At 47.4% G+C, this 26,805-nt stretch overlaps 2 protein-coding genes across 2 annotated transcripts; both read left to right on the forward strand.

The window, feature by feature from the left end:
• Window positions 1-14,237: 14,237 nt before the first annotated feature.
• Window positions 14,238-15,194, forward strand: LOC311610516 (olfactory receptor 3A2-like; the record flags this gene model as incomplete). The annotated part of the gene is made up of 1 exon (XM_084861850.1): window positions 14,238-15,194. The coding sequence occupies one exon, from the start codon at window positions 14,238-14,240 to the stop codon at window positions 15,192-15,194; it is 957 nt and encodes a 318-aa protein (XP_084717976.1).
• Window positions 15,195-23,735: 8,541 nt separating this feature from the next.
• LOC311611145 (olfactory receptor 3A2-like) lies at window positions 23,736-24,683 on the forward strand (the record flags this gene model as incomplete). The annotated part of the gene is made up of 1 exon (XM_084863025.1): window positions 23,736-24,683. One exon carries the CDS (start codon window positions 23,736-23,738, stop codon window positions 24,681-24,683), a length of 948 nt encoding a protein of 315 aa, XP_084719151.1.
• Window positions 24,684-26,805: the final 2,122 nt, after the last annotated feature.

Here is a 26,805-nt window from a genome sequence, read left to right on the forward strand (position 1 = left end):
GGAGGGAGAGGGACCAAGTCTGAACAGCCTCGTTTCTCTGTGGACAGAGCAGGTGCTGAGCTGAGGGTGGGTGGGCGGGACGATGGTGACTGTCAGAGAACTCAGGTTGCAGGACAGTTGCTGAGCCTGGATGTGAAGCCCCTTCAATCACACAGGTTTTTCTTCCCATATAGACTAAGATGCCTGCTGTGCCTCTGCAAGGCCTTGGGGGTTGCACCTGTGAAAAACTGACCTGCAGGTTCCTACCTCAGAAGTCACACTTGTAGGGGGTATAGACCTCCCATGATCATACACCTCTAACCAGAGATGTGCAAGCAGCCAGCCTGGTTCTGCTGAGACCTGCCAGTCACCGTCCTCAGGTCTCCCAGGTTTCAGAATCTGTTCGTGGACTTATGAGAGGACCATGTGCTGCCCAAAGATCCCTATCCCTATACGATTGACACATGTCTCTAATACATCACATGTAAGGTCAAAGACACTTTACAGAGATAGATCTTTATACATGGCTGGAGGGAGAGAGGTAGGGATAGACGTGCACACATGGTGGGACACATGGTTTTATACTACTGTGTCACAAGTGAGATTGCCAGGCAGTGGATTATCTTATTTTTGTTACTTAGAGGGGATTTTCATTAGCTTCCAAATTTAATTGAAGAAAATAATCAAATGAATATTCCTTAGAGAAATCCTTGAAGTTCATGAAGCACCTTCTGCGGAAGGTGAACTTGTCAAAGTTGGAAGTGGCAGAGAATTTTAATTGTCCATCAAATCCATTCACCTGACTTGGAGTACACAGCTGGATGGCACAGCCCAGTCCCCCTTGCTGCCCTATGAGCTGCTGTGGTCAATGAGAGAGGACAGGGACTGATGACCACCATGGCAGACCTGGTGGATACAATGCCCCAGCATGCACTTCTCTGTGACCTGTCCCCTTGGGCTGATGGAAGCACATGGGGGTTAGGTCACAGGGATGAAGAAAGCCCATGATGGAAGAACTCTGGGTTCCTGAGTGACCACAGAAGGATGCATCTCTCCAATCTGAGCTTCTCTCTCCCCATGCATCAGCACTGGTGTGTGGGGAAATATATAGTCACATGCTATGGAAATTTGGGGGGATTTTTCCATAATACAGCATAAATTAATCCCCCCACAAGAGGATGAAACCACAGGATGAACTTACATGGCTACCCTTCTAGGCCATTTAAAATGATAAAGTCATTTTTGCTCTAAGAGCTGAACTGGTCTGTGATGGATGGATCTGCCTTTCTGTTCCCTCAGCAACTGTGCCTGAGCACTCACACTGGGTCCATGGGGAGAAACCACAGACCCCGCCCGCTAGGAGCTCACAGGCTGCAGGGAAGGTAGACACAAATAGGCAGACACAGTCCTGTGAGAGGGAAGAGCAGGGGCTGTGCAAAGGGAGCAGGTGCTGGAGGAGGGCTGGAGGCTCCTGGGAGAGGGGCTGAAAGGCTGCACTGGGGTGGCATTTGTCTTCCCAGCAGCAGGACCAGAAGAAGCCAGCCCTGCAACAACTCAGGTGTAGTTAGCCTGGCGGAAGGCACAGCTGGGCAGACCCTTGGAGGCAGAAAAAATATTTATAATTAAAAAATATTTATAATTGATTTTATAAAGAGAGGAAGGGAAAGAGACAGAGAAACATCCATGCAAGAAAACAGCATCGATTAGTTGCCTCCTGTACCCTTCCCAACAAGGGATTATACCTACAGCCTAGGCATGTGCTCAGACATGGAATCATACCAGCAATCTTTTGGTGCACAGGACAATCAACCAACTGAGCCACTGTGGCTGGGCCAGGCACTGACTTTTTATAACCAAATCATGGAGGTCATGTTGGATTTCTTTGCCGTCTACTATGGAGTCACTACTGACACCCATACTTAAGGGGACGGCACACATTCACATAACAGGAGGAGGGTGAATACTGTGGGGAGTCCCTGAAGAGAGAACCAGTGGCCAGAGCGGTCCATTCCTTGCCCAGGATCACAGATGGTCAGAATGCAAAGCCTGAGATAAACCCAGCTGTTTGTCCTGAAAGTGGGGTCCTAGGTGCACCTGGGTTTGCTCAGACCCTCTGGAAAAGGCTGTGTTGGTGGAATTGTGTACAGATATGGAGGTGGCATGGGAGAGATGGTGGGCATTTGGTCAGAATTTGTCTGAAAAAGCACCCATACCTGGAACCACAAAGCCAGACCTCTGTCCACAACCCACCCAGGATGGAGGGAGCTGGACCCTCTTAGGCTGAGCTCACACATATGCAGTTCTGAATCACACCCTCATTGGATAACTGGGAAACTGATGCCCATAATCACACAGGGACTATCGGGGTACCTGACATTCAGAGTCCAGAGTTCAGGAATGTTCAGACCTTCCAGGCCAAGGCTCCCACCTGCCCCACAGTGTTGGTCTGAAAATTAGAAACCCTGGGCAGCTCCTGCCTGTTCCTCCCTATCTGGAGCCTTCTCTCTCTCTCTCTCTCTCTCTCTCTCTCTCTCTCTCTCTCTCTCTCTCTCTCTCTCTCTCTCCCTCTCTTTCCCCCTGAATGTAATGATATTGGATGGGATTAGAAGAAAAGCAGACTCAGAGGAGGAGATAACAGGAAGGAAAAGGAGGTTGGAGGCACTACCTACATATGACAGTCCTCCTCCTAATTTCTAGCTACTCCCCACATGAGCCTGAATAAACCCTAAGAAGCACCTGTTGCATAACCCATTGTGCAGGAGAGAGAGATGGGACCTGAAAGGAAAAATGACTTATCCAGGATCCAGAAGAGGTAAGAATGAGGGGTAGAGTCTGAGCCCAGGTCTGTCTCCTCAAATCTGGGACCTTGGCTGCAACCAGACCTTCTATGGTGCTCAAAAGAGGGGTGTGTTGGTGCTACTGTATACAGATCAGGTGTCTGAAGAGGGGTCTACACACAGCACCCACAGTACTATTTGCATAACTGATGAGGGGACTGAGGCAAGACAATCCCAGGTACTGAGGTCACTATCTAATAGAACTTGGACACCCTGTAACCAGGCACCCGCATCAGCCCCACAGGCATTTGCCAGTGCAAGATGTTTTCTTGCTGTGTTCCCAGTGATTGGTGCTCTTGCTTCGGGAGACCCAGTAAGAACTTTTTCAGACGATGCAGGCTTTGGTTCAATCATCGTCACCGATGTTGTTGGCCATGTTCTAGAATATGGCCTCAGGTAACACAAGGTGGCCGGAGTCAGACCAGTCCTGGCCAGGCCACCTCTGTGAGCCATCCCTGTGCAGCCCCCATACCCCTGGGACAAAAAGAGGTTGCTGGGTGTCAGATAACCTAGCAGTCCTGTCATGGTCACACCCCCTGACAGGGCAGGCAGATGGAGGCAGATGGGCTTCCAGAGGGGGCCCTTATCTGTGCCGATAGGTGTCCTAGCCCTCAGGTAGTCAAAGCTTTTCCTCTCCAGTGGAGGTCTGAGCTGATCACTGTGTGTGTATGTGTGTGTGTGTGTGTGTGTGTGTGTGTGTGTGTGTGTGGATTGGAGGGTTACAGGGGCAGACACCCAGCAAAACAGGGCTCTGAGGCTTACCCCCCGGTGACTGGGAACTGTCTTTACAGAGCTCCACACAGGAGAACAGAGAGGAGGTGACAGATAGGCCCTCAACTCCATCCCCCTGCAGGAGGCATAGGTGCCCAATCCATCCTGCAGCATGCAGTATGGCAGCAGGGTGAGTGCAGGTGCTGAGGTGACCCAGACTCCAGGATCCCTTGCAGTCAAAGGAGTCCCTGGGTTCTAGAAGTTGCCCTGCTATTCCCTGGAAATCCCTCCTGGATTCCAATTTCCAAAGGCATCTGGGTCTCCATCTCCTCCTCCCAACCCACTCTCACTGTCAGTCCTCTTACAAATGAGATGCAAAGTCACTGCTCACAAAGTGTTAGGAATATCAGAGGAGAGACATTGGACCATTTCATGTCATGCTCAGTCAAGAGTATTTTTGCATTTTTCTACAGACTTTCCCTTTTAAACGCCCATCGCCATGTGTCCATGTTGTCCTGACAATCCTTATATACCTTCTCCCACTCTTACACATCATGGTGGTTAATAGGGATGCTATTCCCAAAAGGACGTCTGTTGCTTTACCCTCGGCTGCCTTGGGGACCACATCCCCATTGACCCTCCTGGTCAGGAGCTGGGGCCTTCCTGGGCTGCACAACATTATCAGGGCTGGCGATCCATCTCTTCACTGCTGTGGGACCTGGATATGATCCCGTCCTGTTCCTATGTCAGTGGTGCTGTCCCAAATACCCCACTTGTCCTAATATCCAGATTCTCTCACCCCAGGAAAACCTCTGTGTTTCCATCTTAGAATGAGATGTTTTGTCAGAAATCCCAGGACTGATGCTGTTAATACAGGGAAGTGCTGTCCATCCTCCGCTAAGAAATGACCGGAGGTACTAATGTGTTGCATCATTCCTCACCTATAATTCCTGCCAAGTATCTTTTCTCATGTCAATGTAAGAAATTTTCAAACCTGTGAAGAATTTTTGTGAGTTTATTTAAGCCAAAGTGTCACCAAATTGCTAGAAAACAAAATCTCAATGAGATAATGCTCTGGAGAAGGGCAGCTTTGCACCTTATTTTATACATTAAAATTCAAACAGAGACCTGCGTGGGTCCCATGAACTCCACTGGTGATGGATTAGGGAGCCAGAAGAAAGTAAAGTGGGGAAAACCCTGAGGTTGGAGGAACAGTAAAATGGTAGACACGTACTTCTTTCACTTGGGTGTGTGCAGGGTAGTTAATAGTCAACAATGAACCCAACAACAATGAGAGGATGTGTGGTCTCTGCAGAGAGCAGAGCGGTGCCTGTGCTTGGAGGGGTCTGAGTAAAGGAAAATTACGTTGACATTCCGAGGATATGTTACTCTAGATGCAAAAAGAGAATAGACTCAGTTAAGGTAAAGATTGATCCTTGTCAGGGAAGATGCACGCCTAGGATGTGAGTGCCCACCATAAACTGCTTTTACTTTAGTTTAAAAGTTTTAATTTCAGACCATCCTTTGTGGTCACTTTAGGTCTCTGAGTTTGCAAGGCTGCCAGGTTAGCACAGTGGCCCCTGTGGTCACTCCTGGCCCACCTATTGCCACCAATCACTGAGTGCCTGGAGGTTCGCTGAGCTGCAGCCCTCAACCCACCTGGCAGTTTATGAGCTGCCACTGATGGCATGTGCCCCCTCTCCCAACACAGGGTAGAAATAAAACCTCTGTGAGTCCTGCAGCTACAGCTTCACTACCACCCGCTGGCCGAGACAGCATGCCAGCTGCCTGCAACACACACACAGGTGCCCACCAACTTTTTTGCAACCTGGGAGGTGGACTGCTCCTGCCCCACCTGCGTGCCCAGGCTATGCAGCCTCACCTTGACCAAGCTGCTGATTCTCAAGGCGCTGGCCGAGGAGCTGACCTCATTAGTGATTTCTGTGAGGATTAAGGAATCAAAGTGCGTCCTAAGATCTGATGAGTTTGTGCTGCCCCTCAGGGCATCAGTGAAGACTGAGACAGCACTGACCTTCTCCCTGCAGTACCTCCACTGCATCAAGAGGGAAGGGAACAAGCTGCAGATTATGCTACAGAAGAAACTGCGTCGTGAAAACCAGACCATCCTGGGTTACCAGACACTGGCCTGGGCACCATCCACATGGCTGAGGTGATTCAGCAAGCCCCTGAAGATGAGCAGGTTTTGAGCTTCTATACCACCAGCAGGGAGGCATCTCCCCTTGTGGCCAAGGTGAGCATCTCCTCCCTGTCCAGCAAGCCCATGGACCCCAAGGACAGCACCCAGCAGGCCAAGTCCAGTGTTCTTGAAATCTCTGAGCAGCAGGCCAGCCATGATCCTGGGCACAGGCAGAACCAGGAGGAGCAGGAGGACTTGGATGTGGAGAAGCCAATAAGCAGCACAAAGGAGTAGTAAGATTGCCATTCATGACCAGGCAACAAGATGCCAACAAGAAAGTTGGGGCGTGGCTACACAGGGTTCGAGAGTGGGAGGAAGACCTGGACCTGCAGCAGGAGTCCTCGGAGAATGTGCCCCGGGGGAGGAGGACTTGGATCTGCTTTATGAGTCACTAGAGTATCCCAGTTACAGGGGCTCATGAGAGTGTCCTCAGGACCCCCGAAGTTACAGTGGCTCATGAGAGTGTCTTCAGGACCCCGAAGTTACAGGGGCTCATGAGAGTGTCCTCAGGACCCTGAAGCCCTGGCTCAGGCCAGACTTGGAAGACCTGTCCCAGCCCAGCTCTCAGATGAAGAGCTAGAGCATCCACAGTGCCAGCGCCAGAGGAGCCTCCAGGTCCAACCCACATACCTGAGAAGATGAGCCCAAGCAACCAAGGAACAGTGTCCAAGTCTTGGTGGTTGATCACACACCCACCTCAGGGAGCAGCTGGCACAGCCCTGGTACTGTCAAGAGGCAAAGACTTCTGCCCTGGACATGTTCATAGAAGCTTTCACCCTGTGGTCATATAATCAATATTGAGTCTCTCATCCCCTCCACCAGATCCCAGAGGAGAAGGCAGGCCACTGGAACTAGAGGAGCGGCAGGTGGCACAGCCAGGAACAAGTGGACCCACAGCTTGGACAACAAGCATTGTCAGTGCTCACCAAGGAGAAGAATAAGAAGGTGCTGTTTTTGCCCAAGAAAACCAAGGACAAGGTCGTGAAGTCCGAAGTCCAAAATCCACTGTCTCCAGGTCAGCAGGCCGTTCAGCCATATCCTCCATGTCCATGACAGTGCTCACCAAGGAGAAGAATAAGAAGGTGCTATTTTTGCCCAAGAAAACCAAGGACAAGGTCGTGAAGTCTGAAGTCCAAAATCCAAAAGCCAGTGCCTGGAGGGCATAAGCTGCCTGGTCTATAGGGCCAGCACAAAGACCCACTGAACCAGCTGCAGATCCCCAGGGAGACGGTATACAATCAATGAACCACATCCTCATCCCTGACAGCAATCTACCCAGGACATCCTCCTCAATGCCTCTGACTGGCAGGGGCCGTTCCTCTCTGAGTCCTGCAGCAACACATGCTGCCCGAGGTGTGCACCTGCTCCAAGGCTGAGGCCCAGGCGACCTTCTGCACCATCATCTCGTGGATTTAGAGATGCTGTCACCTCAATTCCCAGCCCCCAAAGCCATTGAAGATCGGGGTGGTGGGGGCACTGAAATACTTTAGCGCTGTGCTGTGGGTCTTCGTGAAGTTGCTGTCATATGAGAAGCCCGACTGGCAGGGCTCCATGTGCTTCCTGATCATCTCACCAGTTTAACACCCCATGGCCAGGCTCCTGTGCTCCATCCATTACCACTCCACAGCTTCTTCTACGACCTGGCCTGGCAATGCCTGTTGCCCAGGCTGGAAGTCCAGAGAGCCATGCAGGACACCCTGGGCATGTTGTTGAGAATCATCCAGTACATCCAGGGGGCCAACTGTGTCCACCAGCTGCTCCTCAAGGAAGCCATGCTCACCTAGAACAGAAGAGTCCCAAGGAGGAGTCCTTCCACTTCATTCCCTTCCTGGGGGTGCCAGAACTTGGAATAGTGGAACTGTCCTCAGCCGTGTCAGTAGACTCAGAGGATGCGGTCCCTTTGGGCTTCAGTGTGCTTTCGTCCATCCCACCATACAGCTCTGTGGCCAACCAGAAGGTCTTGCCCACCACACTCATCTCCCGCAGGCAGGGCATTGATGCTGAACTGATGGGCCTTTAGGTAGATTATTGGATGGCAGCCCAGCCCTCAGACAGGAAGAGAGAGACTCAGGGAAGAAAGACCTGGCTAGCACTGAACACACTCAAGTGCACCTTCCACTGTCTCCGGGTCGGCAGGCTGTGCAGCCATCCCCTCCATGTCCATGACAGGGCTCACCAAGGAGAAGAAGAAGAAGGTGCTGTTTTTGACCAAGAAAACCAAGGACAAGGTCATGAAGTCCAAAGTCCAAAATCCAAAAGCCAGTGCCTGGAGGGCATAAGCCGCCTGGTCTGCAGGGCCAGCACCAGCAGAACATGCTGCGGGTCCTCATCAAAGGTGTGGTGTGGAATGACGTGGAGTTCTTCCAGCTGGCAGCCCAGGGTCCTCCCACGTCCAGCACTTCCCCTTTTGCAACTCCAGACACTCAAGTCCACCTTCCAGCGCTCCCTGGGCCCTGCTGACGCCGAGCACTTGAGGGCCCAATTGCTTTTCTGTTAACATTTCAGTTTAATACAGAAACTGACACTGGAAATACAAACACAAACCTTCTTCAGTACAAATGTGCTCACAAAATGGAAACCACAGTGGTGGCCCCCAGTGGGAGCCCCCATCCACTGTGCTGATGACCCAGAACTCTCTGGTGGCGGGAGGTCAGGTGGGCAGTGCTGAGTTGGAGACTCATGGAAAATGTGTTTTGACTTGAGGATCCTTAACACTCCCAACGAGAACTGTACTCAACTCTGCAACGTGCCCCTCCTGGGAGCCAGGACTCTACTGCCCTAGAGAGCCAGCTCCACTATGTGCCCAGACTCAGAGCAGGGAGGGCAGAGGTCAAGGGCTGGACTTCCGTGAGGGGCATCCTGAGCAGAGGGCATGGAGTCCAGTCAGCCCAGTCCTGGGCTCTAGCGGCCAAACAACAAAGTGGCCTCAGAAACATTCACTTGGTTTCCAAACAAACTTGACTCTCACCGACAACGAAAGGACCTGTAAGATGCAGACCGCCCAGGCACACCACCTGGACAAACTGTTCAAATGCCCAGTGCCAGCCTTCCTGGGCAGCGACCCCACCTTGGTCCCCACCACCCTCCTGTGTTAATACAGAACTTTTGTTATTAACCAATGTGTGTGGGACCAACCCTGTTCCAGGTGAGCCTTGCCCACAGCACAGTGGTCACTCAGCCACCTGCTAGCTGTGAGAATTCATGTCACTGCATCTCTCTGAGTGTTTGGTTCTCTGAACCCGGGGAGAACAGAGGCCCAGCCTCATAGGGTTATTGTAAGGACTCCTCCATGAGGTTCTACCTGAAAAGTGCTCTCTGGGTACCTGGATAGTGCAGAGGTCTGCTAGAGGAGGGGCTGTGGCTGTGATAATTCGCCATTTTCTCTTCCTATTGACAAAGCTTCACCATCATTTGTGATTCTCCTCTGGTCTTAGGATAAGCTATTTTCTTTTTTGATAAAGAGGTTAGATATCCATTAGGGTTCCTCTCCTAGGTGAAGCCAGATTAGAAATTCCAGGGGTGTGCAGTGGTTCCCCAGGCTCACTCAGCTATCTGTGATGGGGCTGGTTTGGGCTCACTCATTCAGCAAATATATCAGAAGTCTGCCAGTTACAGACATGTCTCTAGGCACTGACCATATCCAGTGCACAGAGCAGACCCCACGCCTGCACTGCAGAGCTTCATTCTAATCGGGAGCAATTCAGTCACACTAGGCTACACAGGCTTGTAGTGTCCACAGGACAGCCGATGTGACATCCTCCTTAGGTGACAAACAACTTCCCTATGACCTAAGTGTTAAGTGGAGAAACTGCCCAAATGATTCTCACAGATTAATATGGAAACTGAGGTAGGAACATTTGGAAAATTTCTAAACCATATAAGGCCGCACTGCTTGACCTCTGTAGTATTAATTAGGGCTTATATTATCTACCTGTGTTTAGCTCTCCCTCTACTCTCCTCCACCTTCTTGGGCTAATTTTGATGTCTCACAAGGATAACACTTCGGTGGAGAAGTACATGTCAGAGATGATCTCAGCCTCTCTTTATCTCATTACCATATATGTATAGTCGATATATTCTTTCATCCTGAATAGCTGATGGAGCTTGGGCAGGTGAGGTGTTTCCTATTTTTTTTTTAAATATATTTTATTGATTTTTTACAGAGAGGATGGGAGAGGGATAGAGAACTAGAAACATCAATGAGCGAGGAGCATCGACCAGCTGCCTCCTGCACACCCCCTAATGGGGATGTGCCTGCAACCAATGTACATGCCCTTGACCGGAATCAAACCCAGGACCTCTCAGTCAGCAGGCCAATGCTCTATCCACTGAGCCAAACCGGTTTCGGCTAGGTGTTCCCTCTTTTACATCCCTTTCCATAAAACCTTGCTGGCCTCTGCACCAACACAAAGTGAAGTTCTTTTGTGGCCCCACCCCCCTATGTTCCCATGTATCAGGGAAAGGACTTTAGTTGTTATTGAGTACCAAGAACAAGTTTATTTATTTGAGAGATGGTCCCAGGAGCAACACTGAGGCTATGAGGAGAGTGACACAGAGAAAGAAGAAGTCAGGTCCCTGCTGTGGACAGCAGAGGCTGGATTGTGGGAAAACATATAGAATGTCTCTCAGAGTGCGCTGGTGAAGAGGCAGTGGGCATTATCCACTGGCTCCTGTCTCCTACTTTCAAGTTGTTCTCTGCCCTCTGAGCTCCATATATGCTCAGACATAGTGAGCCTCCCAGTCCCATTATTCAGGATATTAGAGGATTCCAAGGAAGAGACTACACTCTGTCAGCTCACATTAAGCAGATACCTACAGGGAACTCTCCAGTCCAGCCAGGGATGAAATCGGAAGGGCCGAGCAAGAACTGAGCCAGAACATTGGTTCTGTCTGCTCTAATCTCCTTCATAGAATTGTGAGGACAGATAACAGACTCCAGGCATGTAAGGTTCTGACTACACTCCCGTGTCTGTAACAAGCACTCTTAAATGTTATCAAGTGGTATGGTCATGTACTGTTCAACCTCTACTAGCAACTTAATGAGTCTTAGTTCATTAATATTCTTCTATTAATATTCACTAATAACCTGTGATAGAAGATATGCTCATTTCACAGATGAGGAAACTGAGTCCCTGAAAGATGTAAAAGCTTGCACACAGTCAAACAGCTAGTAACCAAAGGAGCAGGTCTGTCTACAGTGCTTTTCTTCCTGCACCAGGCTTCTCTGCTGGGAGGAGAGGGCACTCTCTCTTGGGGGATGGGGTGTTGGGTGAGTAGTTACTGGTGAGTATAGGGGTCTGGGGAACACATGTCTCCACTTCATACATGTTCGCTAATCTATGGAACTTTCCATTCTCAAGGGCCTGGCCTAGATAATCATATTGAATCATCTCGGTAGGCAGCATCCCTGAGGTCCTTCTAGTAGGTATAGCTCTTTATCACCACTTCCAGAACCATTACAGGTGCCCCAAGGCACAAGTCCTAGCAGCCCTCACTAACAAGGCCCTGAGGGGGAAAGCACCACACTCCTGAAAACTCATTAGGAAAGTGGGTTTGGAGAAAGCTTCTCCCTCTTGCCCTCTTCTGGGGCCTCCTCCTCCTCCCAGGGCTAAGGCAAGTTTGGGAATGAGTTTCTCTCTGCTCAAAGGCCCCTTCTTGGGGCTGGCCTCTGGGAAAGAAAACCCCTCCCTTAGGAAACCTATATCTAGTCTCAATGACACCTCTAGTTTTGCTGGGTGACTTTTAGGACATGGATAAGTCCTGTAGGCCTCAGCAACCCACCATTAATTGGAATTTATATTATCTGACCCAACTCCCTGACATAAGGCCAGGACAGAGATAAGGCCTTTTTAAATAAAATCTCACTACCAGAAGGTATAAGGCATTGTTGCTCTATTTATGAAGGCCTTGAGTTGTTTATTAAACAACTTGTATCTCTCCCCAGCTCTTCCCTCTTTCCTGGGAGGGCTAATTTCTGAGGTCTCCCAAGAGGATAACACCCAGTGAAAATAGACCTTAGATAAAGAAGCTGTCAGCTTGTTTTTCCTCATTTTCTTTTATATGCTGGTAGCTCCTCATTTTCTGAGTAGATAACTGAGTCTTCACAGTTTCTAGTGTCTTCCCTGAAGGAAACTCACTGGCTTCTATGCTCATGTCAGGTTATGAGTACTCTCAGGGATCCTTCCTCTGCTCTTCTGTTGGCATCAGCTCAAACCCAACTCTATATAGTGCAACTGATGACCCTAAAAAAGGGATGAGTTTTTAGGGAAAGATCTGGGATGATAACACAGAGGTCCTGGTTCCTCTCTGGCCCCTTTGCCCATGCCCCCCTTTCCTGGATGAAGCCACCTGCTCTCTGTTACTCATAGGGGTCAGTGTGAAGGGGCTCCCTGAGTCGAGTTCACTACCCAGGACGACTTCCTCAGGCAGCCTAGAACCTTCACTCCAGTCGCAGGCCTTGTGGAGCCTTTTCATCACTGGGAGGAACTGGTGGAGGTCCAGGGTAGGGAGCTGCTTTAGCTCAGTGAGGAGAACCAGGGGCTCATTACAAGGCCCCCAGAGTGGTCATACAGAAGGGCTCCTCATGTAGGGCATCATTGTGATCCTGTCAGACCCTCTGGATGTCTCTGGATGATTGATTGGAGGTCATCTCAGAATCCCACTGATTTCAGGTAAGTTGTACTTCTGGCCACCTGAGGGTTGGCAGCAGCTGTTTGGTTGTTCTTCTATCCCTGACTACAACTTACTTGTCTAGAAGGTTTCACCCTCCTAAGGGCCTTATTCTTTTGGGTGATTTACAAGAAAATAAACTCATTGGTGTGTGAATTGCTAAATTTTCTACTTGTTCCATCAAAACTAAGGAAAGCAGTAGTTAGTCCCTGCAGCAACCTTGCACCCTGCACTTGCCCCTCCCCTCCCCTCCTTCCCCTCCCCTCCCCTGCATCAGAGTAATGCATAAAAGTCTCTAGCAAATTCACTATGTCATTAAGTCTTCCCTTTCAATCCCAGCTCATTTTAAGAGTCCTTCTTCTCAAAAATCCTATAAAACGCTTCAACCATCATTTATGTATTTAAGAAATATTGAGTACTCACTATGTCTGAAGTATTATGGTAAGTACTGCTATTGGAAAACTAAACCAGGCTCCAGAGAAGTATGGGAGATATGCTTTTTAGAGAAGCAACTTAGCTAGAAGGTAAACAGCAATAAGTTTCATGAAATAATGTTTAGTTGTAGCTGAGACAGCGAGATGGAGAGAGAGAGAGAGAGAGAGAGAGAGAGAGAGAGAGAGAGAGAGAGAGAGAGAGAGAGGAAGAGAGAGAAAAAGAGAAAGGGAGAGAGTGTTCTTTGCAAGGGAATAACATTATTCTTAGTTAATCTATAACTCTGCTTATTCCATGGGCAGTAAAGGCACATACATATATTTTGACCAGGAGTTTATTATATGATCAGAAGAACTTAGCTCCATCTGGCTTTAAGTATGTGCTTGCTTCATGTGGGGACCTCTCCTTAGAGCTATTGGTCAATGGACCATGCCCAGGGCAAGGACAAGTGGAGGGTGGTGGCTTTGCAATGCAGAAAACTAACTGCCCCTAGCAGCAGCCACCCATAGGTTGCAATTTTTATTTCAATGGCAGGTAGCAAAGAACAAATAAAAAGAACAAATCATTTAAAATTAAGCTGTTATTCAAAATCTAGAGTAAGGTTTTAATTAACAATAAGAACACTGGCAATTTATTGACTGAGGGATTTTGAATGTATAATTCAGAGTATTTCCCTTACCTTGGGGAAATGTATTTGGCTAGAGTGTCTAATGTTCACATTCATGGGGTTCCTCTTCCTGTTTCTTGCAATATCTTTGCTTTATCTTCACTATGAAAACTTAGATTATATTATAAAATGCCTTATAGTTTTACTAGAAATATCACTAGTTTTTATTTTGAAATATGCTTATTGGTTTGGTCTAATCCCTGAGAGAAAGATGGGGAAATTCCATCTCAATCTTAGAACATCAAAGAGAAAGCCTGCTTTTTAAAAAAATATTTTATTGATTTTTTACAGAGGAAGAGAGAGGGATAGAGAGTTAGAAACATCAATGAGAGAGAGTTATCAATCAGCTGCCTCTTGCACACCTCCTACTGGGGATGTGCCTGCAACCAAAGTACATGCCCTTGACCAAAATCGAACCTGGGACCTTTCAGTCTGCAGGCAGATACTCTATCCACTGAGCCAAACCAGTTTCGGCAGCCTGCTGTTTTCTTAACGTATTTTCCCAAGTAATCTGGCCCTTTCAATGAAGAGAGTATGGGAGGGACAGGTGATGGGGGCTTGGGGCATCTCAGCTGAGAGTAGGACAGAGGCTTTGAGGTGGTGGGAGGTCAGTGAGTGAGGTGGTGGGGAGTGGGAAATCATCAGCTGGAGCACTGGGAGCTTAACCAGGGAGTTGTGAACACACTTGGTTCAAAACATTTATGTTTTGATGCTTCCATGCCTGGGACATTTCCTCACAGGACTCATGGATCCAGAAGCTGCAATCAATGGGACTGCTGTTACCGAGTTCATTCTGCTGGGCCTCGTTGAAACAGAGAAGTTGCAGTCTCTAATCTTTGTACTTTTCCTGTTTGCCTACCTGCTCACAGTTGGGGGCAACCTCAGCATCCTGGCTGCCATCTTCGTGGAGCCAAAACTTCACACCCCCATGTACTTCTTCCTGGGGAACCTATCAGTGCTGGATGCTGGATGTATCACTGTCACTGTTCCCTCAATGTTGTGTCGCCTCCTGTCCCACAAGAGTACAATTTCCTATGGAGCCTGCCTCTCCCAACTATTTTTCTTCTACCTCCTGATGGGTGTGGACTGCTTCCTGTTGACAGCCATGGCTTATGATCGATTCCTGGCCATCTGCCAGCCCCTTACCTACAGCGCCCTCATGAGCCATTCAGTGCAGTGGATATTGGTGGCTGTGTCCTGGGCCTGTGCCCTCACCAATGCGCTGATCCACACTATTGCCCTAACTACACTCAACTTCTGTGGACCCAATGAGGTCAATCACTTCTACTGTGACCTGCCACAGCTCTTCCCTCTCTCTTGCTCCAGCAACCAACTCAATGAGCTGCTGCTCTTTGCTGTTGGCTTCATAATGGCAGGTATACCCTTGACTCTCATTGTCACCTCCTATGTCCACGTGGCAGCTGCAGTTCTCCGAATCCGCTCAGTGGAGGGCAGGAAGAAGGCCTTCTTCACATGTGGCTCCCATCTCACTGTGGTTTGCCTCTTCTATGGAACTGGTATCTTCAACTACATGCGTCTGGGTACCAAGGAGGCTTCAGACAAGGATAAAGGGGTTGGGATTTTCAATACAGTTATAAATCCCATGCTGAACCCACTTATCTACAGCCTCAGGAACCCTGATGTGCAGGGAGCTCTCTGGCAGGTATTCACAGGAATCACAGGGACGCGATCACTGACTTAATAAGGTTTCCAGTATCACTTCCTCCTATTCTCATTTTGGACAAAATGAGAAATCCTCTGGGGCCAGTAACTTGGACAAAGGATTCAGAACTGCTTCTACATCTCTGAGCATAAGGATTTTTTATTGTTATTTTTTTGGTAAGGAATAATAGTTATTGCATCCCAAAGAACCTCTGCCCAGTTATAGACAATGACTATGTAAATTAATGCTGTCAGTTCCCTTGACAAATTACAACTTCAGCCACTGTGTGCTCCCTTTTCTGGGGAGAAGTAAAACCTTGGAAGCCCTGAATGCTTACAGGTTCGAGTCCCATAGGGAATGACTCTTTGGTTAGTTATAGCCTTGGTTTCCCAAATATTCCTGCAAATTTTCCCCACCAGGGGATCATCTGATTCCCTGGAGTTCAGGTATACTTGGTTTGTTAATAAAACATATGCCTAGAAATAAGTAGTATTTTATTTATCTCATCAGGCTTCTACAAGTCTAAAAATGCAGTTCATCTCTTTCTATCACACAGAGATGCCCTGGAATATAGAGGGAACAAATGGGAGCTGAATGGTCATGTGTTCTCTAGTAACTCTGAAGAGAATGATTCTTTTGTGAAAAATTTTACAACTTCCTCATCCTAGGATATGTTTAATGATTTCTAGAGAGAGGAAAAGGGAGAGAGAAAAATATTAATGTGAGAGAGAAACATTGATCGTTTGCCTCCCACAGGTGTCCCCACTGGGGATCAAAGACACAACCTAGATAAGTGCTCTGATTGGGAATTGAACACACAATCCTGAAGAATGTCAGAAGACACATTCTTCTTCTGTGTCCTCAGAGGGAGGCCCAACTGTAGATCTTGAAGTGACCCCATAATGCAGCTCCTACCCTTTGAAGCATTGGCTAGGAACACTTCTGCCCACCCAGTGACTTGGAGGAACACAGTCCCACAGGTAGGCCTGCCAAATGTGGTCTGACTGTGGTTCTTGCAGAAGCCCTATAACTAATATCCAATTTCAAAGAGACATCTCAGCAGTTTATTGGGGCCAGCCCCAGGCATCCCTGCCTGAAGATTAAACCCTAAATCCTGAAAAGTGTTCCCATATCAATGAACTCTTTCTATTCAGCTTTACATTGTACCTTTCCTTCATTCCTCTTAATCCATTCCCATATTGCTCCTCTATGAAGTGTAGGAACTTCCAGTTTATGCCATGATAGAATAGCCAGTGTATTAGTTTCTTATTACTCCTTCACCAAGCTACCATAAAGTGGTGACTTAAACCAATAGAAATGTATTGGCTTATGGTCTGGAGTCCAATCCAAAATGAGTCCTACAGGGCCAACTCCAAGGTGTCAGCAGGGAAAGTTCTTCCTGAGGGGTCCAGGGGAGAATCCATCCTTTGGCTTGTGGCCACATCACTCCAATCTCTGCCTCCATCATCATATTACCTTTTTCTCTTCTGTAATAAAATAACTCTACTTGTCTATTATAAGGACTCTTGCTTTTTGGGCTCTCATGGATAATCTAGGACAAGCTCCCTAGCTGAAGACCTCTAACAATCTACAGACTTTTTTTTTTATATCAAAAGTTGATTTTAGGAATTAGGGCCTGGATATCTTTGGGGGCTATTATTCAGCCTGCCACAGCCATCTATGGGAATTCTTTTCAGGAGATAATTATTTCCTCTTGGATTATAGATGGGATTTTCTTGTACCTAGACCTAACCCTAATTTTTCTGGAGGCACTGAGGAGGATTGGGAGAACTTCTTGAGGAGGATGAGAATCACATCCTTTGCATGGTCTTTGGTAAATAAATAAATAAATAAATAAATAAATAAATAAATAAAATAAAAAATGATTGACTCTCTCTAGCAAGGGAGCAAGGATACTTTTACCAGTCAAGTTCAAGAGCATTTGGAGGGTTCTAATGCTAACTTTCTCAAATTTCCCCATCCAGGACTCAAGGTGTCACCCCTTCTCAGGGCTCTGGATTTAGCAAAGAAGATGCAACTAAGCTACACATTCATCATCCACTATAGCTCTACCACCTTACAATTAGGTCCCTGGTTGGATTTTCTGCACTGTCTGTTTTTTGGCTGCTGAAGATTAATGTCTCATTAATGTTGCCATGGAAGCCTCCTGGCTTTCACAACATACCTTGAAATGATAGCTGGCTGACCTGGATCCATCAATATGTTTTTTCAAGACCTCTAAGTAAGTTAGCAAAAACCACCCTTTATTTTTAAAACTCCACTATTCTTATAATTACCATCTATCTATCCTATATAACAAAGATGTAATATGCAAATTGACCAGCACTGCAACCCACAAGATGGCCACCCCCATGTGTTCAAAGATGGCCACCCCCATGTGGACACAAGATGGCCATCAGGGTTGGGCAGTTGTGGGAGATCAAGACAGCAGGGAAGGGCAGTTGAAGGCGATCAGGTTTGCAGAGGGTAGTTAGGAGTGACCAGGCTGGCAGAGGAGGCAGTTGGGGGCGAACAGGGGAGGGCAGTTTCGGGCAACCAGGTCTTCAGGGCTAGGGAGTTGGGGGAAACTAGGCCTGCAGGGAAAGCAGTTGGGGGCGACCAGGCATGCAGGAGAGTGCAGTTGAGAGGGACAAGGCCATCAGGGGAGGGCAGTTGGGGGTGATCAGGCCTGCAGTGGAGGGCAGTTGGGGGCAATCAGGTTGGCAGGGGAGCAGTTAGGCATCAATCAGGCTGGCAGGCGAATGATTAGGGGTTTATTAGGCTTTCAGGCAGAAGCAATTAGGGGCAATCTGGCAGGCATGCAGGCGAGTTGTTGGGAGCCAGCAATCCTGTATTGTGAGAGGGATGTCTCAGATTGGAGAGGGTGCAGACTGGGCTGAGAGACACCCCCACCCTGAATGCACGAATTTCATACCCTGGGCCTCTAGCACTATCTAATAAAGAGGAGATATGCTAATTGACTCTCACACCATCGCAAAAGATGGCAGTGCCCACAACCAATACTTACCACCAGGGGGCAGACATTCAACATAGGAGCTGCTGAGCGACAGCAACTTTACAGTGCCCTCTCCCACTATGGAACCTCTCAGGAGATATTGGAGAGCCAATTATGCTAATTGACTGCCCCGCCCTCAAAGATGGCAGCACCCAGTCCCCTCAGCTCCTGCCTCCAGTGTCCCCCAGTTAGCACCCCCAGTTGCCCATGGCCACCTGAGGCTCAGGTAACCAGAGTGAGCCGAGGCATGCACAGCCAGCAGTGGCAGCAGCAGTGGTGTGATGGGGCTTCTCCTTCTCCTGACCTCTGGGTCACCTCCTGCCCCTGAGGGCTCCCGGACTGTGAGAGGGGGCAGGCTGCGCTGAGGGACCCCTTTCCAGTGCAAGAATTGTCATACATCGAGCCCCTAGTCAAAATATAAAAGCCTAAGGGATCAAATGCCCAGTCAACTGGTCACTATTATGCACACTGACCATCAGTGGGCAGATGCTCAACACAGGTGGTCAATGTGCTAACACAGCCAACCTCCTGTGGCCGGCCAACCTCTTGCAGACCCTGCCCCGGCTGGCCCTGATTGCCTCTGATAGAACTGGATGAGGTAGCCCCAATTGGCCCCATTCATAGGCCAGGCCAAGAGACTCCACCCATGCATGAATTCATGCACCAGGGCTCTAGTCTATGTATATAAAAGGCTAAGCAACTTGCTGACCAAAAGTCCATCTGACTGACCCGTAGGTATGACACATACTTACCACCAGGGGGCAGACATTCAACATAGGAGCTGCTGAGCGACAGCAACTTTACAGTGCCCTCTCCCACTATGGAACCTCTCAGGAGATATTGGAGAGCCAGTTTTGGCCCAATCCCCGCAGGCCAGGACCAGGGACTGCTCTCACTCCACAGATGCCCTTTGAGCTGCATGCTGCCTTAGGTGCGGCCAGCTGTGGAAGGACTGCAGGAGGTTGGCTCTAGGGCCTGTTCAGCCCCTCTCACCCAGTTCCACCCTGCCTGCCACCTTCTAATTAATTTCCTTTCAATGTGCACAAACCCATGCACTGGGCCACTAGTGGTTCTCATAACAATATTGTGCTAGAGCTAACATATAACCTAGTGTTTCGCCTTCCACCTGTACCTCATCACAACCTACCAATGCTAGGGCCTAATTACTAAGATAGCCCCACTCACCCCAAGCAGTTGTGAATAGTCCAGTTCCAGAATTTCATTTGGAGAATGTGCTTCCTAGGGCTATCGCATGGTCCACTGTCAGACTGGGGCTTCCAACAAAGCAGAGCCCAGGACAAGATGCTGTGCAGTTTAAATGGGAAGTCATCTCAGGGAGCAAGAGCAAGTTTATTTATTGGGGAAGTGGTCCCAGGGAGCAACACTGAGGCTATGAAGAGAGTGACACAGAGAAGGAAGAAGTACCCCTGACTGAGGGTCATTACCAAGGTCCCTGCTGTGGACAGCAGAGATTGGATTGTGTGAGAGCATATAGAATGCCTCTCAGAGTTGGCTGGTGAAGAGGCAATGGGGCATTATCCACTGGCTCCTATCTCCTACTTTCAAGTTGTCCTCTGCCCTCTGAGCTTCACATGTGCTCAGACATAGTGAGCCTCCCAGTCCCATTGTTCAGGATATTAGAGGATTCCAAGGAAGAGGCTACTCTCTGTCAGCTCACATGAAGCAGAAACCTAAAGGGAACTCTCCAGACCAGCCAAGGCTGAAATCGGAAGGGCTGAGGAAGAACTGAGCCAGAACATTGGTTCTGTCTGCTCTAATCTCCTTCATAGAATTGTGAGCACAGGTACAGACTCCAGGCATGTAAGGTTCTGACTACACTCCCGTGTCTGTAACAAGCACTCTTAAATGTTATCAAGTGGTATGTTCATGTACTGTTGAACCTCTACTAGCAGCTTAATGAGTCTTAGTTCATTAATAATCTTCACTAATAACCTGTGATAGAAGATATGCTAATTTCACAGATGAGGAAACTGAGTCCCTGAAAGGGGCAACAGCTTGCACACAGTGAAACAACTAGTAACCAGAGGAGCAGGTCTGTCTACAGTGCTTTTCTTCATGCCAGGCTTCTCTGCTGGGAGGAGAGGGCACTCTCTCTTGGGGGATGGGGTGTTGGGTGAGTAGTTACTGGTGAGTATAGGGGTCTGGGGAACACATGTCTCCACCTCACACATCTTCTGTTTGTTAATCTCTGACCCTCAACAGGACTTTCCATTTTCAAGGCCTGGCCTAGATAATCATATTGTAGGCAGCATCCCTGAGGTCCTTCTAGTAGGTATAGCTCTTTATCACCACTTCCAGAACCATTACAGGTGCCCCAAGGCACAAGTCCTAGCAGCCTCCACTAACAAGGCCCTGAGTGGAAAGCACCACACTCCTGAAAACTCATTAGGAAAGTGGGTTTGGAGAAAGCTTCTCCCTCTTGCCCTCTTCTGGGGCCTCCTCCTCCTCCCAGGGCTAAGGCAAGTTTGGGAATGAGTTTCTCTCTGCTCAAAGGCTCCTTCTTGGGGCTGGCCTCTGGGAAAGAAAACCCCTCCCTTAGGAAACCTGTAACTAGTCTCAATGACACCTCTAGTTTGCTGGGTGACTTTAAGAACATGGACAAGTCCTGTAGGCCTCAGCAACCCACCATTAATTGGAATTTATATTATCTGCCCCAACTCCCTGCCATAAGGCCAGGATAGACATAAGGCCTTTTTAAATCTCACTACCAGAAAGTGTAAGGCATTGTTGCTTTATTTATGAAGGCCTTGAGTTGTTTACTAAACAACTTGTCTCTCTCCCCAGCTCTCCCCTCTTTCCTGGGAGGGCTAATTTCTGAGGCCTCCCAAGAGGATAACACCCAGTGAAAATAGACCTTGGATAGAGAAGCTGTCAGCTTGTTTTTCCTCCTTTTGTTTTATATGCTGGTAGCTCCTCATTTTCTGAATAGATAACTGAGACTTCACAGTTTCTAGTTTCTTCCCTGAAGGAAACCAACTGGCTTCTATGCTCATGTCAGGTTATGAGTACTCTCAGGGATCCTTCCTCTGCTCTTCTGTTGGCATCAGCTCAAACCCAACTCTACATATTGCAACTGATGCCCCTAAAAAAGGGAAGGGTTTTTAGGGAAAGATCTGGGATTATAACACGGAGGTCCTGGTTCCTCTCTGGCCCCTTTGCCCATGCCCCCCTTTCCTGGATGAAGCCACCTGCTCTCTGTAACTCATAGGGGACAGTGTGACGGGGCTCCTTGAGTCAAGTTCACTACCCAGGACGACTTCCTCAGGCAGCCTAGCACCTTCACTCCAGTCGCAGGCCTTGTGGAGCCTTTTCATCACTGGGAGGAACTGGTGGAGGTCCAGGGTAGGGAGCTGCTTTAGCTCAGTGAGGAGAACCAGGGGCTCATTACAAGGCCCCCAGAGTGGTCATACAGGAGGACTCCTTGTGTAGGGCATCATGGTGATCCTGTCAGACCCTCTGGGTGTCTCTGGATGATTGATTGGAGGTCATCTCAGAATCCCACTGATTTCAGGTAAGTTGTACTTCTGGCCACCTGAGGGTTGGCAGCAGCTGTTTGGTTGTTCTTCTATCCCTGACTACAACTTACTTGTCTAGAAGGTTTCACCCTCCTAAGGGCCTTATTCTTTTGGGTGATTCACAAGAAAATAAACTCATTGGTGTGTGAATTGCTAAATTTTCTACTTGTTCCATCAAAACTAAGGAAAGCAGTAGTTAGTCCCTGCAGCAACCTTGCACCCTGCACTTGCCCTTCCCTTCCCCTCCTTCCCATCCCCTCCCCTCCATCAGAGTGATGCATAAAAGTCTCTAGAAAATTCACTATGTCATTAAGTCTTCCATTTTAAGGGCCCTTCTTCTCAAAATTCCTATAAAAACTTCAACCATCATTTATTTATTTATTTAAGAAATATTAAGTACCCACTATATTTGAAGTATTATGTTAAGTACTATTGGAAAACTGAACCAGGTTCCAGATAAGTAGCGGAGATATGCTTTTTAGAGAAGTGACTTAGAAGGTAAACAGCAATAAGTTCCATGAAATAATGTATAGTAGTAGCTGAGGCAGAGAGATGGAGAGCAGGAGAGAGAGAAAGAGAGAGGGAGAGAGTTAGGGATCCTTTTGAGATGAAGACTTTTTTTTTTTAAGAATTCATTCAACAGCCAATATTTGAGTCAAATCTTCATATACTTCACCATGTGGTATTGTAGGGAAACTGATACAGGTAGAGAAAATAGCATGAGTAAAGAGGTAACAAATCATGAAGTCATAATCTAATTCTTGTGTTAAAATGGACTCAAAAGGGAAAATGGAGAGTAGTTAATTATTCTAACTATAATAGATGTAAGGGGCTGTTATCCATCTATTGATTGGTCAATTTGTAAAGCATTTATTACCAATTTTATCTATCAATGATGATTACCCCGAGAATGACCCCTCCCCCTCCTTAGCTCACCAAGTATATGCACTTAGAATTTTAAGACTATTATAGAATTCACCTCATCCATTTTTTTTATCCCTGTGAGTTCAGGCCCTCATCACACTTTCCCTTTGGTATCAGTCACCAGACTCCATCCTCTGATGCCAGTGTGTTCTCTACCAGGGAATAACATTATTCTTAGTGAAGCTCTAACTCTGCTTATTCCATGGGCAGTAAAGGCACATACATATATTTTGACCAGGAGTTTATTATATGTCCAGAAGAACTTAGCTCCATCTGGCTTTACATATGTGCTTGCTTCATGTGGGGACCTCTCCTTAGAGCTATTGGTCAATGGACCATGCCCAGGGCAAGGGCAAGTGGAGGGTAGTGGCTTTGCAATGCAGGAAACTAACTGCCCCTAGCAGCAGCCACCCATAGATCATGTTGCAATTTTTATTTCAGTGGCAGGTAGCAAAGAACAAATTAAAAGAATAAATCATTTAAAATTAAGCTGCTATTCAAAGTCTAGAGTAAGGTCTTAATTAAAAACAAGAACACTGGCAATTTATTGACTGAGGGATTTTAAATGTGTATTTCAGAGTATTTCCCTTACCTTGGGGAAGTGTACTTGGCTAGAGTGTCTAATGTTCACATTCATGGGGCTCATCTTCCTGATTCTTGTTATATCTTTGCTTTATCTTCACTATTTATAAAAATCTAGATTATATTATAAAATGCCCTGTAGCTTTACTAGAAATATCATTAACTTTTATTTTGAAATATACTTATTGGTTTGGCTAATCCCTCAGAGTAAAATGGGGAAATTCCATCTTAATCTTAGCACATCAAAGAGAAAGCCTGCTTTTTTCTTAATGTATTTTCCCAAGTAATCTGGCCCTTTCAATGAAGAGAGTATGGCAGGGACAGGTGATGGGGGCTTGGGGCATCTCAGCTGAGAGTAGGACAGAGGCTTTGAGGTGGTGGGAGGTAAGTGAGTGAGGTGGTGGGGAGTGGGAAATCATCAGCTGGAGCACTGGGAGCTTAACCAGGGAGTTGTGAACACACGTGGTTCAAAACATTTATGTTTTGATGCTTCCATGCCTGGGACATTTCCTCACAGGACTCATGGATCCAGAAGCTGCAATCAATGGGACTGCTGTTACCGAGTTCATTCTGCTGGGCCTCATTGAAACAGAGAAGTTGCAGTCTCTGGTCTTTGTACTTTTCCTGTTTGCCTACCTGCTCACAGTTGGGGGCAACCTCAGCATCCTGGCTGCCATCTTCGTCGAGCCCAAACTCCACACCCCCATGTACTTCTTCCTGGGGAACCTATCAGTGCTGGATGCTGGATGTATCACTGTCACTGTTCCCTCAATGTTGTGTCGCCTCCTGTCCCACAAGAGTACAATTTCCTATGGAGCCTGCCTCTCCCAACTATTTTTCTTCTACCTTCTGGCTGGTATGGACTGCTTCCTGTTGACAGCCATGGCCTATGACCGATTCCTGGCCATCTGCCAGCCCCTCACCTACAGCGCCCTCATGAGCCATTCAGTGCAGTGGATATTGGTGGCTGTGTCCTGGGCCTGTGCCCTCACCAATGCGCTGATCCACACTATTGCCCTAACTACACTCAACTTCTGTGGTCCCAATGAGGTCAATCACTTCTACTGTGACCTGCCACAGCTCTTCCCTCTCTCTTGCTCCAACACCCAACTCAATGAGCTGCTGCTCTTTGCTGTTGGCTTCATAATGGCAGGTACACCCTTGACTCTCATTGTCACCTCCTATGTCCACGTGGCAGCTGCAGTTCTCCGAATCCGCTCAGTGGAGGGCAGGAAGAAGGCCTTTTTCACATGTGGCTCCCATCTCACTGTGGTTTGCCTCTTCTATGGATCTGGTATCTTCAACTACATGCGTCTGGGTACCAAGGAGGCTTCAGACAAGGATAAAGGGGTTGGGATTTTCAATACAGTTATAAATCCCATGCTGAACCCACTTATCTACAGCCTCAGGAACCCTGATGTTAAGGCTGCCCTTTGGCGGGTATTTGTGGGGAGGTGGTTGGTGACCTGAGGGGTGACCAGGTCTCTCATTTTCTGCCTTTTTTTGGGTTGAGGAAAATCTCCTTTGAAATCAGGAACCTGGGGAAATGATTATGAGTGCTCCTAAATCTCATTTATAAACCCTCATGCTGGAACATTTTATGTGCTGTTTTTGTCCTGGAAAGAAACCCTACATAATTTTTCATACAATAATATTTATTGAATTGCTTCTATGATATAAATGCTCCTCTAAGGCACAGGTGAACAAAATAGACAGAAGTCTCTACACTCATGCAACTCACATTCTCCCCCCCCTTTTTTTTCTTTAGTCTTGCAGTTTACTTTATAATGAAGGAAAAACAAAGAAATAAAATAAGTAAGCAGCATATATTATCACATCGTGATTCATACTATAGAGAAAGACAAGTAGATAAGGGGATATGAGGTTATGATATGCCCAGCAGGTCCCCCTCGCAAGTTTCTACCTTGCTTTTGGCTATGCTCATTTTCCATGTAGAGTTGATGCTTGGTAGTTCTGGGCAGCAAGGAAGACTTATTTGCTTAATCACAGCCCTAATCACCAAGAAAAGAACTGTGAAGTTTTCTTTTCATATGAAATGTGAGATTCTTTCTAGATCAGGATGCAGAAGATGTTTTAAACAGTGCCAATGAATAATCTATTGTGTTCACCTTTCACCTCCAAAAATATCAGTTCCTTTTCCTGACAAACATAAAAATCCTGTACGATATCTAGGGGACAGGTAGAGTCTAGAGAGGAAAATCGCCTATTAACACATAAGTGACATATCTTCAGGTTAAAGAAGATATGCTTCATCTCCACCCTCTGCCATATTTTTCTCTCTTATTGAGTCATCTTCCTCACATATATGGTAAAGCCTTTGAAAGAGTAAGCATTTATGCTCCAACCAAATCCTTAGACTTTTCAATGTAGAATGTCTAATATAACCTTCTCCTCCCAAAGTTTTACTTTTCTCTCCCAAACCTCCTAGTTCAGAAAATATCCAAGATGGAGTCCCTGGGAGTGATGCTCCTTTCTGAATTTACTTCCAGGATATGTACTAAAGTGTAGCTCCAGCCCAGAGAATTTCCCCTTCTCCGTGTTCATCCAGCCTCAGCTCATCCATTCCTGATTACGCCAGCCTCCATTCAAAAGCTACTTACCCTGTCCTGGCAGTTCTACTGTGATGGCCCTCAGCTGTATCACTCCTAAAACTGTCCCATGGCTACCCCTGGAGCTCATATGCTCTGTGATCCCTTCTTGGAGCCAAGGAACTGGAAGAATGAGCTGAAATGGGATGGGGAAAAGACACGAGAGTGGCCAGTGGGACAGAATTGGGTGTGGAGGCATGAAGATGAGATGTGGGGATATAGGAAGGGATGAGACAGGATGGTGAGCAAAAAGGATGAACTGTTTCCTAGAGCTGAACCCAGAAAGAAGGATAAAAAATAGGGAAAGGACATGAGAAAATGGGCAATGAGAAAAGATGGGAGACTTAGGAGCATCAAGCAAGATGACTAAGAAATGCTGAGGTCAAAGATGGACGTGGAGAAAATGCAGAATGACCAGGGATGGGAGAAAAGGACAAAATTCATACTTTGGCCATGTAATAAATAACACCTTTGATTTATTACTGTTTTGTTTTTGTTTTTATTATTTTATCTTCTCAGAAGGAAAAAATGTTTAACTTTTACCAAAGGAATAATGATGCAAAGTTGTCTGGGAACTCCTTCCTCTGGCTAGCTGACAATCTTAGAAGGTCAGAGGACTGACAGATGGGGAGAGGGAAGGAAGATGTGTTTGGTGAAGGCTTATTCTCCACAGGTCCCCTGGTCCATCCAAGTCACCAGCCTCCTGCCTTTGTGGGCAGAGCCTGCCCATACAGTCTGATGGGCAGAGGGAAGTGTGTCGCCTTCCTTAGTTCTACAGACACTGTGGGGTTGGAGAGAATGAGCTCACTCACAGGCAGAATTCTCCTGAAGGAAAACCAGGCATATGGGCTGTAACTGCTGCTCTGTGACCTTGGAGACTTCCTTTCTGTGGGCGGGCTTGTTTCTGCCTACTCCAAAAGGACCCCGGAGCAGATCATCTGTCCATGGTTCTTCACATTTAACTACCTTCGGTTACAATATTC

The sequence above is a fragment of the Pipistrellus hanaki genome, assembly GCF_964339955.1.
Source record: "Pipistrellus hanaki genome assembly, chromosome: 16".
Lineage (NCBI taxonomy): Eukaryota > Metazoa > Chordata > Mammalia > Chiroptera > Vespertilionidae > Pipistrellus > Pipistrellus hanaki.